General features: G+C 42.3%; 1 protein-coding gene across 2 annotated transcripts; it reads right to left on the reverse strand.

Moving 5' to 3' along the window:
• Positions 1 to 178: 178 nt before the first annotated feature.
• psn2 (Presenilin-2) lies at positions 179 to 13861 on the reverse strand. Of its 2 annotated transcripts, none has more exons than XM_045690430.2 (11): positions 13729 to 13861; positions 13216 to 13390; positions 12588 to 12808; positions 11614 to 11755; positions 11331 to 11398; positions 7770 to 7990; positions 7078 to 7176; positions 6365 to 6433; positions 3406 to 3528; positions 2965 to 3080; positions 179 to 1973 (listed from the first exon to the last, which is right to left on the reverse strand). In XM_045690430.2, exons 1-11 carry the CDS (start codon positions 13749 to 13751, stop codon positions 1818 to 1820), a joined length of 1413 nt encoding a protein of 470 aa, XP_045546386.1. In that variant the 5' UTR covers positions 13752 to 13861; the 3' UTR covers positions 179 to 1817. The 2 variants fall into 2 exon arrangements, with proteins under 2 accessions (XP_045546386.1, NP_001133459.1); NM_001139987.1 differs by having other exon boundaries at positions 1291 to 1973; positions 13216 to 13380; positions 13729 to 13836.
• Positions 13862 to 20866: the final 7005 nt, after the last annotated feature.

Raw genomic sequence — 20866 nt, forward strand, 5'->3', positions numbered from 1 at the left:
ACTCCATTCTATTAATCATAAGAAATACAAACAGGGAAGTTGGTGCTAAATAACCATAAACTCTAATTTTAGAATCACCCTTTCATCCGTTGTTAGATTTCTGCTCTTGGAATTAATTTAGCAGATGTACCACTTTATTGCACACCACAATGAAAAAAGTACAAAAAAAGAATCCATCAAGAGTACTTCATTTAGGTGTATTAAGATAAAATGTTACACCATTATTACATTCTATAAAATATATATTTTCAATATAAAGACTACGCATTCCAAACAGCAGACCAGTATTTTACTACCAGCAAGTTGGTCTTCAGTGAGCAGTTAGAAACTAGACTGCAATACAAACTGATAAACAGAAAACATCAGTTTGGATTTCAGGCTAGTTAGGACCAGCATGCTTCATGTTTGTTTGAGCACCCCGGGATAATGTTTCCCCTATGTACAGATCTAGCATCAGCCTCTCCCCAATCCTAAACTTAATCATTAGTGGGGAAATGCAAAACTGACCCAAGATCAGCGTCTATGGGCAACATCACCCTACACCTTTTGGCGCCCTCCTTCACAATACATGGTAACTCTGCAGCAATTAGCAAACTGGAGTATGCTTTGACTTCCATTTGGATTTTTTTTTTTAAAGATTAGAAAATAAAAAAATGTTAAGTTAAATAATTTCCTACGAGTCATACAAGATTGAATCAATTGTTGAACAGAGTGCCTCAAACAAAACTTTCATTTTAATCTATGCTTGTTCTATTTATTTAATTCACTTATTTACAGAAGGGCAATAGGGGGTTGGAATCTTGATACCTCATTCATCAAGTAAAAACTACTCTCGAAGTGAAGCCCTAAAATATATTTGACATTTTGGGTTTCTGCTTTCTCTAGACATTAAAAGCTCCCATGCAGTCTTAATGTAATTTTTAAATCACTGTCTAATAAATTACTGTTTTATTTTATGAAAATAACACAAAATACACTCCGTGACCTCAATGCCTGTCTGCCTGCTTTATATAGCAAGCCACAGGATTCACTCTGTTGGAACGAACCATTTTTGGTCAGAATAATCAGATCAGATTGTGATGTCATGCTGTGGGCCAAAAACTCCATCCCACCTGAACAGGCTGAAATTCCAGGTGTAAAATAAATAAAAACTCTTACACTAAGAAAGGCATCATTATCATTTTCACAATTTCAGAGTTATTTTGAACTCAAACTGAAAATATAAAAAAATTGGAAAATCAAGTTTCGGACTGCACTGCCCCTTTAAAAACCAGTAGCCTTGAGCAGATATTTGAGGGGGAATTGATTTTAATGGATCACTGCAGTATGTTTTGACTGTTCAAGTTACCACTTCACTTGTGATCTATTGAAGTTCGAGTGCCAAGTTATCCTCAAAATAACCCAAAGTTGGTTGAGTGGAACATAAATGCCTAATTCAAATTGATCTATAGTGAGTAATAACAAATGTGATTTCTCCTGATAATTCACAATGTCCTGTTTCTGACCTGCATCTTATTGAAATTGACCTATCTAATGAGAAGAAACAACTTGACGCCATCCTATATCTGGAAAATAAGAACTGAGACAGACCGATACACCCGTCTTGTATCACTGAACATCTGCCACATGAAACAATCCTAGATGCATTTTACCCTCATTTGTGGTGACCTGTTAGCAAAATATACGCAATCTGATTAAAAAGCATTATAGTCCCCCCAATCAAATCCTTGCTCACAGACTACCATTGGTGGAAAACACGAGACCAGGCGTGGGGGGAAAAAAATTGTTGTGCGTTCCATTGACCCCCAGACGGGAAGTCAGATGTAGAACTGGTGGGCAGCAAGGTTGTCCATAAAGGGGCGGACCAGGTTGTCTGTAGAGAAGTAGAAGACCAGGCCAAAGGTGATGGAGATAGGGAGAGCTGGGAGGGCCTTCTTGAATATGGCCAGCAGCAGAAGAGTAAGGCAGAGTCCCTGTGAGACACAGAAGGGGTCATTAAAGAACATTTCAAATCCACAAATGGGCCACATTTGGTGCTTTATCATACAATTTTTAGGGCTCTCTCAGCTTAGCCACCACACTAAATAGGCTAGCAATCGACACCCATTCCAAAGTTTCTGCTGAAACTACCTTTCTAGTTTACTATGAGTATGCTTATCTTGAACATTCGTTCAGACATGCAACTGAACAGTTAAACATACATAAATACAATTGGAAAAAACAAATAAAGTTATTCACTATAATTTTAGGCTCACTCTTTAAGCCATCCTGCACAATCAATGAACCAACAGCATCACCTAGGCCTATACTTTCACTCCCAGTCTCATGGATAGAACGTTTGGAGTGTAGAATAAGGTAACCAATCCATCCAGTATGCATAATAATAATAATAATAATAATAATAATAATAATAATCCACACTCATAGGTGATTACTAGAATTTGTGTTATTTCAGATTACAGGTTAGACCACTTTTGTACCAAAGACATCTAAATCATTTTTTAAATGTATAATATGCAGTAGACTGTATTGTATAATGGGGGGGGGGGGGGGGCATGGGCTCATATATAGGCCTATGGATAAGCGCTAATAAGCTTATGGGTGTTTTGAATTAATCATCACCTTAGAAAGTGCTATCCACATTGAAACAACATCCGCAAAGACTGTTTTCCACTCAGTTTCAACCTGTTGTTGAACTTCACAGTGAGGTGAGTTTTAAAAGCACGATGCTGTTTTGATGATAGGTGTTTGATGTGATTTTACATTGATGTCAGAGTGGTTAGAGGGACAATAGAGCCCTGAGTACCAGGCCATTAGCAACCTGATGGTCATTAGCAAGTTGAATGCTACCAATGCATGTCCAAAGTGCATAAAAGGAGATTACTTAATGGTCACGTGGAATTCTACTGCGGTCATGACTCATACGGCCACCGCAACAGCCCTAGGTCTGACTGCAACACTCACTATGAGAATGGCCACGAAGCAGGCCAGCGTGGTGTTCCAGTCTCCTCCGGTGGCGGCAGCCTTCCCCACCAGCACACTGTAGAAGATGAAGTCCCCCAGTCCCAGCTTGACTCCTCCTGCAGATTATACCACACGACAGCATGTCCATTTGGATTAGTTTCACACCATAAGAAACCACATTTATTACAAAATTCTAAAAATAACTGAGGAACATTTTTTTTGCTACAGGAGATGTTTGTCCAATCCCCAATCAACCCCTAGAACCCTACCCCCTATGCATTTGTGGAGATCTGAAAGGATTGGCTAGAAATGGCAAATGGCTGCATTTTGATAGGCTTGGTGTAATATTCAACACCATTGCTTACACCTATCCGATCCTTTCAGATCCTGTGCCTAAGGGGTAGGGGCTAGTGGTTGATTTAGGATTCAGAAAGTGCTCACGGTCTTCCTCGTCTAGGTCATCCTCGGTTGAGTAGGACCTGTTCATCCCAGAGGACACTTGAGTCTCTGGCTCCACCCAGTCTCTCGCCAGGGCGCTGCCCTCACTCTGATGTGCCTCCTCATCTGAGGAACCAAAAATGGCAAAAGTTTACTCATTTTAAGTCCTGCATTCAAATCTACAGTGCACTCATCCAAAAAAACATTACAAATGTGAAACTGTTGAAACCATAGACACACACACACACACACACACACAGTTGAAGTTGGAAGTTTACATACGAGTTTTAATGACTCCAACCTAAGTGTTTTTCAACCATTCCCCAAATTTCTTGTTAATTAACAAACTATAGTTTTGGCAGTCGGTTAGGACATCTACTTTGTGCATGACACAAGTAATTTTTCCAACAATTGTTTACAGACAGAATATTTCACTGTATCACAATTCCAGTGGGTCAGAAGTTTACATACACTAAGTTGACTGTGCCTTTAAACAGCTTGGAAAATTCCAGAAAATTATGTCATGGCTTTAGAAGCTTCTGATAGGCTAATTGACATAATTTGAGTCAATGGGAGGTGTACCTGTGGATGTATTTCAAGGCCTACCTTCAAACTCAGTGCCTCTTTGCTTGACATCATGGGAAAATCAAAAGATATCAGGAATTGTGAAAAACTGAGTTTAAATGTATTTGGCTAAGGTGTATGTAAACTTCTGACTTCATACATACATACATACATACATACAAGTCGGAAGTTTACATACACCTTAGCCAAATACATTTAAAAACTCAGTTTCACAATTCCTGACATTCAAGCCTAGTAAAGATTCCCTGTTTTAGGTCAGTTAGGATCACCACTTTATTTTAAGAATGTGAAATGACAGAATAATAGGAGAGAGAAGGATTTATTTCAGCTTTTATTTCTTCACATTCCCAGTGGGTCAGAAGTTGACATACACTCAATTAGTATTTGGTAGCATTGCCTTTAAATTGTTTAACTTGGGTCAAACATGTCGGGTAGCCTCCCACAAAGTTGGGTGAATTTTGGCCCATTCCTCCTGACAGAGCTGCTGTAAGTGAGTCAGGTTTGTAGGCCTCCTTGCTCGCTCATGCTTTTTCAGTTCTGCCCACAAATTTTCTATGGGATTGAGGTCAGGGCTTTGTGATGGCCACTCCAATACCTTGACTTTGTTGTCCTTAAGCCATTTTGCCACAACTTTGGAAGTATGCTTGGGGTCATTGTCCATTTGGAAGACCCATTTGCGACGAAGCTTTAACTTCCTGACTGATGTTTTGAGATGTTGCTTCAATATATCGACAATTTTCCTTCCTCATGATGCCATCTATTTTGTGAAGTGCACCAGTCCCTCCTGCAGCAAAGCACCCCCACAACATGATGCTGCCACACCCGTCCTTCACGGTTGGGATGGTGTTCTTTGGCTTGCAAGCCTCTCCCTTTTTCCTCCAAACATAATGATAGTCATTATGGCCAAACAGTTCTATTTTTGTTTCATTCGACCAAAGGACATTTCTCCAAAAAGTACGATCTTTGTCCGGCTAGATTCTCAATTGGATTGAGGTCTGGGCTTTGACTTGGCCATTCCAAGACATTTAAATGTTTCCCATTATTAAACCACTCGAGTGTTGCTTTAGCAGTATGCTTAGGGTCATTGTCCTGCTGGAAGGTGAACCTCCATCCCAGTCTCAAATCTCTGGAAGACAAACAGGTTTCCCTCAAGAATTTCCCTGTATTTAGCGCCAACCATCATTCCTTCAATTCTGATCAGTTTTCCAGTCCCTGCCGATGAAAAACATCCCCACAGCATGATGCCGCCACCACCATGCTTTACTGTGGAGAAGGTGTTCTCGGGGTGATGAGGTGTTGGGTTTGCGCCAGACACTGCGTTTTCCTTGATGGCCAAAAAGCAAAATTTTAGTCTCATCTGACCAGAGTACCTTCTTCCATATGTTTGGGGAGTCTCCCACATGCCTTTTGGCAAACACCAAACGTTTTTTCTTATTTTTTTCTTTAAGCAGTGGCTTTTTTCTGGCCACTTTTACGTAAAGCCCAGGTCTATGGAGTGTACGGCTTAAAGTGGTCCTATGGACCGATACTCCAATCTCCACTGTGGAGCTTTGCAGCTCCTTCAGGGTTATCTTTGGTCTCTTTGTTGCCTCTCTAATTAATGCCCTCCTTGCTTGGTCCGTGAGTTTTGGTGGGTGGCCCTCTCTTGTCAGGTTTGTTGTAGTGCCATATTCTTTCCATTTTTTAATAATGGATTTAAATGGTGCTCTGTGGGATGTTCAAAGTTTCGGATATTTTTTTTGAACCCAACCATGATCTGTACTTCTTCACAACTTCGTCCCTAACCTGTTTGGAGAGCTCCTTGTTCTTCATGGTGCTGCTTGCTTGGTGGTGCCCTTTGCTTAGTGGTGTTGCAGACTCTGGTGCCTTTCAGAACAAGTGTATATATAGTTAAATAAAGTCCACCTGTGTGCAATCTAACTAATTATGTGACTTCTGAAGGTAATTGGTTGCACCAGATCTTATTTAGGGGCTTCATAGCAAAGGGGGTGAATACATATGCACGCACCACTTTAATTCTTTTTTTTTTTTTTTAAATAGTTATTTTTTTCCATTTCACTTCACCAATTTTGACTATTTTGTGTATGTCCATTACATGAAATCCAAATGAAAATCAATTTCAATTACAGGTTGTAATGAAACAAAATAGGAAAAACGCCAAGGGGGGTGAATACTTTTGCAAGGCACTAATATATATACTTTTGCAAGGCACTAATAAATAAATAAATAAATAAATAAATAAATAAATAAATAAATAAATAAATATATATACACACATACATACATACATACATATACACACACATAGTTGAGACTAGGAACAAACTGAGCATTGTTAAAGCCAAAGGGTTATAAGCAGAAATTTGACAAAACATACCTGTATCTTGATTTGTGGGCTCTGCATTTCTTGCTGGGTTGGCCATCCCAACCATCCATATCATGGCAGCTAAAAATAAATTAAAGTCCTATTAGTAAACTGGTGCAATTCTGCAAGACTCATAATTTTGGTCGAAAGGCATCCTTATGGAAGGAAATTACGAACCATACCAAAGGCTCGAGAACCAACTCAAAGAAACCGAACAGACATTTTGGTCAAATCTGAATTGAACTAAAACAAACACACATAAAGGGCCCCCGTGCACCAAGACAAGGAGCCGCTGCTTTGCATGATGCCTATTCCCTCAGAGTTGGGTCGTGTTCATTATGTGCCCTTAAGCAAAGCACATAACCCTAAATTACTCCAGATGATAATGGCAGACTGTGGCCATGACCACACTCTCGAGGGTGTCTCAGGGGGAATAGGGAGATAAAAAATAATAATAAAAAAAAAAAAAAAAAAAAAAAAAAAATGACAAATATAAGCGACCAACATAAAAATTTTTTTATAGAATTGTAAAAATGAAGAAATGCTCTTATGGTAGCAAAACATGTTTGCAACAAAAAATGTAATGAATTTATTGGACTAATTCAGGTAGGTCTCTTTGTTCTGTTTGAAGAGAATACACCCCCTGAACTTGTTTAACAAGATACACTTTCTGTTGCGAAACAGTTTGCTATGGTGTGCCCCAATGTACAAAACCTTGTACTTACATGAATATATGAGAGCAGGGAAGATTGGCTCGTTACGCTCCTGTGCGGTCTCTACAAGCATCCTGAGAGGACCTTTAGGGCACAAGACCGCAACCAAATCTGCAAACAAAGGACAGTAGCATGACACAGGAATTTCTGAATGAGCAAAAAAAAAAGTACTGAACTACTGGAGAATGATTGCAACATTTATACATGATGAAATCGCACACTTTTTGACAGATGGTGCTCAGCTAATAGTCGAGGTCTGTACAGCAGCATGATAACTGGTCTACCATCACAGTTAAAAAGAAGCGTCAATTTAACACCTATGCCATTAAATCAAAGGTCCCGTCCAGAAACAACCTGTAGTCTCTACCCCTCTTGGCTATTCACAAAGACCTGAAAGGAATAGATAGGTATACGGAATTGGATAGTACATTCACCTTACACTGGCATAGGCTAGTTGGAATTTATACCCATCCAAGGACCTTGCACCACCAAATCTTCTACATTTCTAGACAAAAGATGGAACCTCCACCTTGTCTAGGGATATGCTAAGTGGAAATTATTATCTATCAAGGTCCTTATATCTATCCAATCGTTTCAAATCACCTCAGTGTCGAGACTAGAGACTAAATTGCTAGGGGTTGTTTCCAGATGATGCCAGACAGTATAAACCAACAGCAAAATGTAGTCTGAGCCCTCCTACTCACCGTAGACAGAGATGGCTCCCAGGATGACCCAGGCGGACCACTCGGGCAGGTACTTGATGAACACCAGGGCCATGAGGGCCGAGATGGCGATGAGGTAGGCCTGCTGCAGCTGCAGAGGCCCCTTCCAGTGTATACAGATCATTCCTACTGCCCCAAAGTTCCAGATGATCATGGCTACTGTGGGGTAATCCATGGCCAAGTTGTAGGTTTTAAATACCTCCCTGGATAGGAGGAGAGAGACCTGTCAAATCGAACTTAATGTAAAGTGCATTCAAACCTCAAACCGCTTTACAGACAAGGGATGCATCTCAATGATCACTAGTGGCTTCCTTTCCTCACCTCCTATCCTTCATCCATAGTGATCTGAGTAGGACAGATGAATACCCTTCCTTTCCTCTGTACTATCTTTTAAGATGAGGAATTCACATTAAACTGTTGAGATGCTCCCATCCAGAGTGTGAACTGAGTAATTAGAATGCTTCTTTGATGTACAGTACCAGTCAAAAGTTTAGACACACCTGCTCAAAGGTTTATCTTTATTTTTACTATTTTCTACATTGTAGAATAATAGTGAAGACTATGAAATACGAAACTATGAAATAACACATATGGAATCGTGAAGTAACCCCCAAAAAAGTGTTAAACAAATCAAAATCTATATTTTGTGTTTTAGATTCTTCAAAGTAGCCACCCTCTGCACGCTCTTGGCATTCACTCAACCGACTTCATGAGGAATGCTTTTCCAACAGTCTTGAAGGAGTTCCCACATATGCTGAGCACTTGTTGGCTGCTTTTCCATCACTCTGCGGTCCAACTCATCCCAAACCATCTCAATTGGGTTGAGGTTGGGTGATTGTGGAGGCCAGGTCATCTGATGCAGCACTCCATCACTCTCCTTCTTGGTCAAATAGCCCTTACACAGCCTGGAGGTGTTTTGGGTCATTGTCCTGTTGAAAAACAAATGATAAGCCCAAACCAGATGGGATGGTGCATCTCTGCAGAATGCTGTGGTAGCCATGCTGGTTAAGTGTGCCTTGAATTCTAAATAAATCACAGACAGTGTCACCAGCAAAGCACCCCCACACCTCCTCCATGCTTCACGGTGGGAACCACACATGTGGAGATCATCCGTTCACCGACTCTGCTTCTCACAAAGACACAGCAGTTGCAACCAAAAATCTCGAATTTGAACTTTGAACAAAGGACAGAGTTCCACCGGTCTAATGTCCATTGCTCATGTTTCTTGGCCCAAGCAAGTCTCTTCTTCTTATTAGTGTCCTTTAGTAGTGGTTTCGTTGAAGCAATTTGACCATGAAGGCCGGATTCACGCAATCTCCTCTGAACAGTTGATGTTGAGATGTGTCTGTTACTTGAACTCTGAAGCATTTATTTGGGCTGCAATTTGATGCTGGTAACTCTAATGAACTTATCCTCTTCAGCAGAGGTAACTCTGGGTCTTCCTTACCTGTGGTGGTCCTCATGAGAGCCAGTTTCATCACAGCGCTAGATGGTTTTTGCAACTGCACTTTTTATTTTTTTTATTTTTATTTTACCGTTATTTAACCAGGTAAGTTGACTGAGAACACACTCATTTACAGCAACGACCTGGGGAATAGTTACAGGAGAGAAGGGGGGGGGATAAAAGAGCCAATTGTAAGCTGGGGATGATTAGGTGACCATGATGGTATGCTGGACAGCTTGGGAATTTAGCCAGGACACCGGGGTTAACACCCCTACTCTTACGATAAGTGCCATGGGATCTTTAATGACCTCAGAGAGTCAGGACACCCGTTTAACGCCCCATCCGAAAGATGGCACCCTACACAGGGCAGTGTCTGGGGCATTGGGATATGTTTTTTAGACCAGAGGAAAGAGTGCCTCCTACTGGCCCTCCAACACAACTTCCAGCAGCATCTGGTCTCCCATCCAGGGACTGACCAGGACCAACCCTGCTTAGCTTCAGAAGCAAGCCAGCAGTAGGATGCAGGGTAAAGAAATGTTCAAAGTTCCTGGAATTTTCCGGCTTGACTGACCTTCATGTCTTAAAGTAATGATTGACTGTCATTTCTCTTTGCTTATTTGAGATGTTCTTGCCATAATATGGACTTGGTATTTTACCAAATAGGGCTATTTTCTGTATACCACCCCTATCTTGTCACAACACATCTAAATGGCTCAAACGCATCAAGGAGGAAAAAATTCCACAAATGAACTTAACAAAGCACACCTAATTAATTTAAATGCATTCCAGGTGACTACCTCATGAAGCTGGTTGAGAGAATGCCAAGATTGTGCAAAGCTGTCATCAAGACAAAGGCTGGCTACTTTGAAGAATCTCAAATATAACATTTTGATTTGTTTAACACTTTTTTGGTTACTACATGATTCCATTGGTGTTATTTCATAGTTTTGATGTCTTCACTATTATTCTAAAATGTAGAAATAGTCAAAATAAAAATAAAAACTAGAATGAGTAGGTGTTTCCAAACTTGACTGGTACTATAAGTGAAGACAGTGGGGTTCTCTGGCCCAGGGACTAAGGTGATCTTTCAGACCGGTCAGACAGTTCTTTAAATAACAAAAGCTGAGGGGGGGAGAAGTTTGAGCCAACAAAGTTACTTAATACACTAGTGTGGTGGAAATTTCTTTAAGGCAATATTTTTGGGAAAATTGTCAATAACCACAGAGAAAAGTAGCATCAAAATACTGATGGATTCTGGGTACTAACTTGGGATAGGGTTAATTATCAGGTATCCTGTTGAAATGTTGAGTGATTAGGTTTAGAGAACCAGAAGTTAATGGTTATCTGTAGGAGGAAGGTATATGCGTGTGCAATTAAGCTTGGAATGTGCTGAGTGTAGGGAAAACGATCACGTGGCAGCATTGACAAGGGGAGAGAGCCATGGATTAGTGATGAAGGGGGTCGAGGTCAGGTCAGGTCACATTAAGGGAGAAAGAAAAGTTTATTACCAGTATCACTTTGTATCTTTATTGCTAGGCAGGAAACTAAGTTGAGCAAAAAGGAGGAGACTCCACCCAAAGTGGGGTACATATACCACAATTATTCGAAACATGTCTTTGTCTGATGCAGCTGTATTGACCCTCTGGGAAGAATATACTTGGTTTGAGCTTTCATAGTGTCCGTCGAGTTTTTAACTCTGAAAATATGTGTTGTTAGGTTCTAATTAACAAGTTCTGCTTCCAACGAAGCAGCAGTATCAGTTCCCCTTGCTGTGTGTATCAATAACACCCGGCTAACGCAAGCATTGTGTGGCCACACACACACACAATTTAACTAGCCCAGAATAACTATAGTGCAGAGAAGCACTTCCAGTTTACTGTCCCAAATGCATATGGTGCGTTGGGGTGTAAAACAAGTGACATCCTATTCCCTATATAGTGCACTACCTTTGACCAGAGCCATGAACTAAGCCTATATAAAGAGCCTATATATTATGAGACAGCCTTCCTGTCCCGCTCTCTCCTCGAAACAACCCACAACAGCAAGGCAACATGATACCATATGGCTGACTACAAACAATTCCAGGGATGTACACTCACCCCAGGTACATGAAGCTGAACCAGAAGAGCAGCATCAGCGAGGACAGGATGAGCCATCCATGAATGAACTAGGATGACACAGAGCATTAGAACACAGCACTCCAAGCTTGGGGCCTGTTCAAGATGTAACGTTACAGAACGTTTAGATAGAAATGTACGGTGTAAAACAACAGATATGATTACCTGTTAGACAGAATGAATAGAGTGGACACAATTCCCTGGTATTCTATCTGCAATGTTTAGAATGTCTCACATTACTGAATACACTCTTGGTCTGTCTCACCTTGTAGCAGCGGTACTTGTAGAGCACGACCAAGAAGATGGTCATGACCACGATGACGCTGATCATGATGATGGTGTTGAGCACCGAGTTGAGCAGCCGCTCGCCCACTGTGTCTGTGTCCTCTGTGAACGGCGTGTAGATCCTAACAGGGCCAGAGTCAAATCAACAATCATGAAAAGCGGCCTGACGCAAATGCTATCCTCCGTGGTGTAGTTTCCCCCTAGGTACAGATCTAGGATCAGCTTCCCCTCCCCCAATCCTAACCTTAACTATTAGACGGGGAAATGTAGAACTGACCTTGGATCAGCATCTAGAGGCAACTTCACTCTAAACCTAATATTATCTACACCTAATATTTATCTCATGAGTGGCCAACCCTCCTTCTCAGATTACTAGCTAGCTACCCTCCTGCAGGATTTTGCTCCAGCCATACTCGAACACACCTTATTCTACAAAATCAGGTTCTGGATTTCAGGCTGTTATAGTAGGGCTGGAGCAAAAGCCTGCACACCCAGTAGCTCCCCATGACCAGAGGGAAGGCTGGCCAACTCTAATTTAGCCTTAGTTCCAGCGAGATAGATATGAATTTAGCTTCTACTAAAGTGTGGGAAAACCTGTCGCATAACATACTCAAGTTATAAAGACTTTCGTGTCTACTAAGTTCTAAGCATGTCAGATCACAGGAAAAGTTCCCTTAAGGTTCTGTCATAAAGATATGCGAGAACCACCTCTTCTCATAATGTCATGCATAGAAGCAGCTCATCTCATATTATCACGCAAAGAAGCATCTCTTCTCATATTACACTGGGTTGTGTTCATTAGGGCACAACAGAAAACGTTTTGAAACGGAACACAAAAATGTGCAATTCTTATTGGACAGGTCCAGGTAGCAGCCCCTCCCCGCTTCTGTCCGTTTTATACCTCGGAACATAACCCAAGCTAGGCTACTAAACAGAAGGAAAAAAAACACTTACAGCTGCTGTCCATTCTTCTCAGTGTAGAAGCTGACCGACTTGATGGTGGCTACGACGACCACCATGCAAAGGGTGACGGGGACGAACAGCATGATGACATGCTTGGCGCCATACTTGAGGGTGAGTTCCTCCTCTTCCTCCAGGTCTACGGGCTCCCGCTCCACGGCACTCCTGTCCAGGCTGGGGGGTTCAGCTGCAGGCTCTGGGGCCACCGGGCGGCGCTGCAAGGTAATGAAGCACTTTCTAGCATTGCTTATTACATCAAAATAGTACATGGTGTGAATAATAGTGTTATTATTGCACTATGAAGGTTTCAACAGAAAATAGCAAGTAGTGGCTGTGATACCCACAGTATATATTCATCACAATCACCACTATCTAAGAGTTGCGGACACTTGATTCAAAGGCTCATTCTCAAGTCATCCTAAATTCCTTGCCGACTTCTCAAAATGCGTTGGGGAGGGTACAGGGAGGGACCTTGGACCATCTCCTCCAATACATTTGCAAAGGAGGTGAGGAGATAGGATACAAGGAATCGCAAAGACCAATTAAGATAGAGCCATTGAATTGATCCAAGGTGTCCCCGCTCTGGGAAGGGCACTTGCCCAACAGTGCAGAGGACACCTACCCTGGGCTCCATGTCTGCAGGCTGGGGTTGGTCAGGGTCTTGTTGGTAAGATGGCACAGAAGGTATCTCGGATGCAACCAGAGCTGTCCTCTCATTGTAAGAATCCTCGTCACTGTCTGAGGTACTCATGGATGGAATGTTAGCGACGGCAGAAGTGGGACACAGCTGCAAAATTCTACAAATTAGTCATGACAAAATTCATTTGCGATGTTATTGACACAAAAAAGAAGAGAAACTGCAACTTTACTGACGCCCAATCATTATAGTTCCGCAGGGACTGACTGGATTATCGAGTACGTTGATGTCGAAAAACGTAGCCTAAAACTACATACATAATTTCAGGATACTCTAACGTTACTGTAGCTAGCTAAAAGGAGGTTTACCGCAATGGCACTACAGTCTGGTATTTAGATCAGTAAAAGTTAGCTTGCTGGCTAGCTAGCAAGAGCATTAGTATAAGAAAAAAAGCTGTACGTTCTATATTAAAGTGAGTTATTAAACGTGTCAAAGTACCTTCTTAATCCACAATTTGACATAAACAAGACCAAGGAAACCGCGTCTGTTCTTGGATGTAAGGAAGAGATTCTGCAATTGCTCTTATCTCTGACGACAAGCAGAACGGCAACAAGGAAGTCATCAGCTGATGCCTGGTGGACCACGTGATCCGTGCTTCTGTAACGTCATTAGACAACTTTTGACTTCAAATACTTTTGCTTTGTAAAAATACAAAAAAAATAATAACCTTAAAAGTAAATATATATATAAAAAATATGTTTATGAAACTTGCAAATACAAGCCACTCATCTTACAGTGCCTATAGAAATTCTACACCCCCTTTCAAATGTTTTGTTGCCTTAAAGCCTGCATTAAAATGTAGCCTTTGAACAAGTTGAGAAAATTCAATGACTTGGTGTTACCTTAGATTGTAAACTGTCATGGTCAAAACATGTAGATTCAATGGTTGTAAAGATGGGGAGAGGTCTGTCCATAGTAAAGAGATGCTCTGCTTTTTTGACAACACACACACACACAAAAAATAACTCCTGCAGGCTCAAGTGCTGCAAAGAAAGACCGAGTTAGGCTGCAGCTGGCCCAGAACAGAGAGGCACTCTTGCTTTTTATTGTAATCGGAGGGCTAATATAAATACTATGCATGCCAGTCTCTCTTGGCTAAGAGTTGAGAAGAGACTGACTGTAACTCTTATTTTTATAAGAAACATTAATGTGCTGAGAATTCCAATTTGTTTACATAGTCAACACAGCACTGACACACACGCTTACCCCACCAGACATGCCACCAGGGGTCTTTTCACAGTCCCCAAATATTGAAAAAATTCAAGAAAGCGTACAGTATTATATAGAGACATTATATGGCACTCCCTTCCATGTCATATTGCCCAAATGAACAGCAAATATGGTTAAAAGAAACAGACAAAGCAACAACACACACCACCCCTATTTGGCCTAGATATTATGTTTGTATGTATTGATATGTAGGCTGCGTATGCCATTTTTTAATTTATGTAGTTCTGACCTTGAGCTGATATTGCCTATGAATGTTCTGTATTGTGTCTTTCATTGTCACTTTCCAGCCCACACTCTCAAACACATAGATCCCCTGAACGCAGCTCACTGTCCAGATCCCAATCACCTGAGTTCTGATCACCTGTTCACACACCTGTATGTCATTATCACACACTATTTAGTTAGGTATTGTGGGGTTTTGTGACACACTTGTAGTTGGAGTGGTGGGTTTCCCGTAATTTAATCCCCCCGTGTATGATAGTTTTTGCCTGCCTCACTAATGATGCCTATTCCCTGCCTGTACCTTAGCCTATTGGATCTCCTGGACAACGTTACTAGCCTTAACCCTGCCTGTACTATTGCCTTGTTGGACCCCCTGTGCATGACCTTCTGCCTGCCCCTGACCCAGCTACCTCCTGTGGTCCATTACAAATAAACACCTGCTGCGCCCTGTGCTTGAAACCAACTCTCTGTCTCCCATTGTGTTCATTACAAAAGTATCTTTACTTTTACTCAAGTATGACAATTGTGTACTTTCCCCACCACTGCTAATAAAATACTAAATTCTAAAATTTTCCCTATGCCCATCATGAGGTTGCTACAACCTAGCCTACGAATGAAATGTTTTAGTAATCAAGGTGACCGTGACACAATATCGCCTTGCACACTCTTGCCTGCATCTAGCTGATCTCGGGTGTAATCATCAAATCAAATGGTATTTGTCACATGTTCTGAATACAACTGGTGTAGACCTTACTGTGAAATGCTTACTCACAAGCCCTTAACCAGCAATGCAGTTCAAGAAAAACAAAGTAACACAAAAATGAGGCTATACTGTATACAGGGGGTACAGGTTAGTTGAGTTATTTTGTACGTGTAGGTAGGGGAAAAGTGACTATGCATCGATAATGAACAGCGAGTAGCAGCAGTGTAAAAACAAAAGGAGGGGCATGTCAATTTAAAAAATCCAGGTGGCCATTTGATTAATTGTTCAGCAGTCTTATGGCTTGGGGGTAGAAGCTGTTAAGGAGCCTTTTGCTCCTAGAAGTGGCGCTCCGGTACCACTTGCTGAGATGTAGCAGAGAGAAGAGTCTATGACTTGGGTGACTGGAGTCTTTGACAATTTTTTGGGGCCTTCCTCTGACTCTGCCTAGTACAGAGGTCCTGGATGATAGGAAGCTTGACCCCAGTGATGTACTGGGCCATACGCACTACCCTCTGTAGAGCCTTACAGTCAGATGCCGAGCAGTTGCCATACCAGGCGGTGATGCAACCGGTCAGGATGCTCTCGATGGTACAGCTGTGGAACCTTTTGAGGATCTGGGGACCCATGCCAAATCTTTTCAGTCTCCTGAGAGGGGTGGGAAAGTTGTTGTCGTGCCCTCTTCACGACTGTCTTGGTGTGTTTGGTCCATGATAATTTGTTGGTGATGTGGACACCAAGGAATTTGAAGCTCTCAAGCTGCTCTACCACAGCCCCGTCAATGAGAATGGGGGTGTGCTTGGCCCTCCTTTTCCTGTAGTCCACGATCAGCTCCTTTATCTTTATCACATTGAGGGAGAGGGTGTTGTCCTGGCACCACACTACCAGGTCTCTGACCACCTCCCTACAGGCTGTCTCATCGTTGTCAGTGATCAGGCCTACCACCAGGCCTGTGTCGTCAGCAAACTTAATGATGGCGTTGGAGTCGTGTTTGGCCATGCAGTCGTGGGTGAACAGCGAGTACAGGAGGAGACTAAGCATGGACCCCTGATGGGCCCCAGTGTTGAGGATCAGCGTGGTAGATGTGTTGTTGTCTACCCTTATCACCTGGGGGAGGTCCATCAGGAAGTCCAGGATCCAGTTGCAGAGGGAGGTGTTTAGTCCCAGGGTCCTTAGCTTAGTGATGAGCTTTGTGGGAACTATGATGTTGAACGCTGAGCTGTAGTCAATGAACAGCATTCTGTTATAGGTGTTCCTTTTGTCCAGGTGGGAAAGGGCAGTGTGGAGTGCGATTGAGATTTCATCATCTATGGATCTGTTGGGGTGGTATGCGACTTGGGTCTAGGGTTTCCGGGATCATAGTGTTGATGTGAGCCATGGCCAGCCTTTCAAAGCACTTCATGGCTACCGACGTGAGTGCTTCGGGGCGGTAATCATTTAGGCAGGTTACCTTCACTTCCTTGGGCACAGGGACAATGGTGGTCTGCTTGAAACATGTAGGTATTACAGACTCGTCAGGGAGAGGTTGAAAATGCCAGTGAAGACACTTGCCAGTTGGCCCGCGCGTGCTCTGAGTACACGTCCTGGTAATCCATCTGGCCCCGCGACTTTGTGAATGTTGACCTGTTTAAAGGTCTTGCTCACATTGGCTACCGAGAGCGTGATCCCACAGTCGTCTGGAACGGCTGATGCTCTCATGCGTCCTTCAGTGTTGCTTGCCTTGAAGCGAGCATAAAAAGGCATTTATCTCATCTAATAGGCTCGCGTCATTAGTCCAAACAGTTGCAAACGAAAGTTTCTATTGGACAAATTCAGGTATGTTTATCCCTGTTTCGTTCGCTTCCGTTTAAGAAACGTTTATCAACAGAATTGGTGGAATCAATACACCCAATCACCCGCAAACACAGTTCACTTTCATAGCAGCAACATACAAACAGCATGATCACTTTGCTCATTGTATAATTCCTTCTCGCATCTACACGCTATCCTCGTCTCACCTTTTCCCTTTGCTTGTGGACTTAAGTGCACAACACAAAAGCTGTCTGTGACCAGGCGGGAAAAAAACGTTTCAAACCTTCCTACCATAACCGCTAACTGCTACACACAGCCTACATGGTTTTCACCATATTAGCTAATGTCATAGTCAACATAGCTACTACGCGTTAGTAAACCAGCTAGCTGCAATCATGCAGTACAGTGTATAGCAAGCATTTTAGAAGTTACACTGGTGGGCCCCGGTGGCAATAAATTAATAAAACCAAAAGCTTACCTTGACTTGGAAGAGTTCCAGTATTGATAGCTAGCTGACTATGGCTAACATCGCATCCCTCTCTAAGCCGGGTGTTTGAAACTAAACTCAGTAAAAAAAGAAACGTCCTCTCACTGTCAACTGCGTTTGTTTTCAGCAAACTTAACATGTGTAAATATTTGTATGAACATAACAAGATTCAACAACTGAGACATAAACTAAACAAGTTCCACAGACGTGTCTAACAGAAATTGAATAATGTGTCCCTGAACAAAGGGGGGGTCAAAATCAAAAGTAACAGTTAGTATCTGGTGTTGCCACCGGCTGGATTAAATACTGCAGTGCATCTCCTCCTCATGGACTGCACCAGATTTGCCAGTTCTTGCTGTGAGATGTTACCCCACTCTTCCACCAAGTCACCTGCAAGTTCCCGGACATTTCTGGGGGGAATGGCCCTAGCCCTCACCCTCCAAACCAACAGGTCCCAGACGTGCTCAATGGGATTGAGATTCGGGCTCTTCACTTGCCATGGCAGAACACTGACGTTCCTGTCTTGCAGGAAATCATGCACAGAATGAGCAGTATGGCTGGTGGCATTGTCATGCTGGAGGGTCATGTCAGGATGAGCCTGCAGGAAGGGTACCACATGAGGGAGGAGGATGTCTTCCCTGTAACGCACAGCATTGAGATTGCCTGCAATGACAACAAGCTCAGTCTGATGATGCTGTGACACACCGCCCCAGACCATGACGGACCTCCACCTCCAAATCAATCCCACTCTAGAGTACATGCCTCGGTGTAACGCTAATTTCTTCAACGATAAACGCAAATCCGACCACCACCCCTGGTGAGACAAAACCGTGACTCGTCAGTGAAGAGCACTTTTTGCCAGTCCTGTCTGGTCCAGCGACGTTGTTGCCGGTGATGTCTGGTGACGACCTGCCTTACAACAGGCCTACAAGCCCTCAGTCCAGCCTCTCTCAGCCTATTGCGGACAGTCTGAGCACTGATGGAGGGATTGTGCGTTCCTGGTGTAACTTGGGCAGTTGTTGTTTCCATCCTGTACCTGTCCCGCAGGTGTGATGTTCGGATGTACCGATCCTGTGCAGGTGTTGGTACATGTGGTCTGCCACTGCAAGGATGATCAGCTGTCCATCCTGTAGCGTTGTCTTAGGCGTTTCACAGTACAGACATTGCAATTTATTGCCCTGGCCCCATCTGCAGTCCTCATACCTCTTTGCAGCATGCCTAAGGCACGTTCACGCAGATGAGCAGGGACCCTGGGCATCTATCGTTTGGTATTTTTCAGAGTCGGTAGAAAGGCCTCTTTAGTGTTACATTTTCATAACTGTGACCTTAATTGCCTACCGTCTGTAAGCTGTTAGTGTCTTAACGACTGTTCCACAGGCGCATGTTCATTAATTGGGAAACAGTATTTAAACCCTTTACAATGAAGATCTGTGAAGTTATTTGGATTTTTACTAATTATCTTTCAAAGACAGGGTCCTGAAAAAGGGACGTTTCTTTTTTTGCGGAGTTTAGCTAGCTGCATTCGTTGGCTAAATAAGTGAAAGTGAAAAATATATAGCAAGCTCTCTCTCTTGCTTCTCCTTCATTTAAGAAATTAATTTAACTATTGTCTTTCTCTTTGAGTCAACTACTCATCACATGTTATACACTGCAGTGCTAGCTATCTGTAGCTTATGCTTTCAGTACTAGATTCATTCTTTGATTGTGTGGACAACATGTCAGTTCATGCTGCAAGAGCTCTGATAGGTTGGAGGATGTCCTCCGTAAGTTGTCATAATTACTTTAAGTATATGGAAGCGGGTGAGAACCATGAGCATCCTAGGTTTTGTATTGAAGTCAATATACCAAATATCAGCCATGTACAGCCATAAGCACAAGTTCACTCAACTTTCTGTCAACGTTTCCCTTTACTGTGGGAATTGTGATTGAATCAACGTAATATTAGCTACTTTCAATGCAACATACCGAAACACAACAAACTATTCAAGACTTTGTATGCAAAACTAACTTTGAAAGAGATTTTCTTGTAGGCAGAATGCATCGGAGTAGGATTCTATTGACACACATGACTCAGCCTATACTCTACAGACTGGTGCGGCATAACCAATCAGAGCTGCAGTGGGCCTATATGCAAATCGACCATTGCCATTTATGGATCTGTGCCATTCACTTTGAACTGGACTGTGCTTACAGCATGAGTGGTCATGAGTAGATTAGCTTGTTTTCAGATCAAAGTGAGAGCTGCATGTAGCCACGTGCACATTTGTTCATATCCATAATTTGTCTGATTCTCTGTAATAATGGCATGGGAATAATAATGCAGTTTATTTAGTAAAGTGCTTTCTTGCATCAAACAACAACATTTTCAGTCACCTCCTTGTCTGAAGAAAAAGTTGATACACAGGTTCATGTCAAGCCCTGCATGTCTTTTTCAAAAGTTTCATAGAATATAGGCCTACATTGAACACCACACATTGGCTGCTACTGTAGGCTGAAGGATAGAACAGCTGTTTCTATGTTAAAATATTATATGATGCATTTTATTTAATGGGACGCGGCTCTGGTAGGTCTACATTATGATCAAATAGCCACAGTAGCCTACTTAACCACGGTCTAAAACTGTAACTTAAAGTGGGTACAGCCTAAGTATTCACAGTAAACGCACGCTGGAAGTTGCACAGAATTTTCACAACATTCAAGGTTGTGCTCAGCAGACCTGAAATTTGCTCAGTGCCGAAAAAAGAGGAGGATGGAAACTAGCTGTCCTCCAGCTACACCATGGTGCTACCCCAGAGAATTATGTTGAAGCTTCTGTAGACCTTCATTGCAAAACAGTGTGTTTTCATAAATTTTTTATTTGGTGACGTGAATATATTTAGTTTTATCTAAAAATAATAACTTAATGTTTCACTATTTTTATGAAATTCACTGAGGATGGTACTCCCCTAACTCCTATGAGGAGCCTCCACTGATCTACACATCCTACCCCACAACTTCCAACTGAAGGGGGGAAAATCAATAAAAAAATCACACTGAAATAGCTTGGTTGGATAAGTGTCCACCCCTTTGTAATAGCAATCCTAAATTAGCTCAGGTGTAACCAGTCACCTTCAAAATCACACACCAAGTTAATTGGCCTCCACCTG

The sequence above is a fragment of the Salmo salar genome, chromosome 12 (genome assembly GCF_965601325.2).
Source record: "Salmo salar chromosome 12, fSalSal1, whole genome shotgun sequence".
Classification (NCBI taxonomy): domain Eukaryota; kingdom Metazoa; phylum Chordata; class Actinopteri; order Salmoniformes; family Salmonidae; genus Salmo; species Salmo salar.

Bases quoted from the DNA above. Each gene is read 5' to 3' on its own strand.
- psn2 (XM_045690430.2), bottom strand. From the start codon at position 13,751: ATGTCAAATTGTGGATTAAGAAG. The intron at 11,756-12,587 runs GTAAGTGTTTTT...TGGCCCTGTTAG, and splicing joins GAGAAGAATGGACAGCAGCT to GATCTACACGCCGTTCACAG. The intron at 11,399-11,613 runs GTGAGACAGACC...GTGTCATCCTAG, and splicing joins ACAAGTACCGCTGCTACAAG to TTCATTCATGGATGGCTCAT.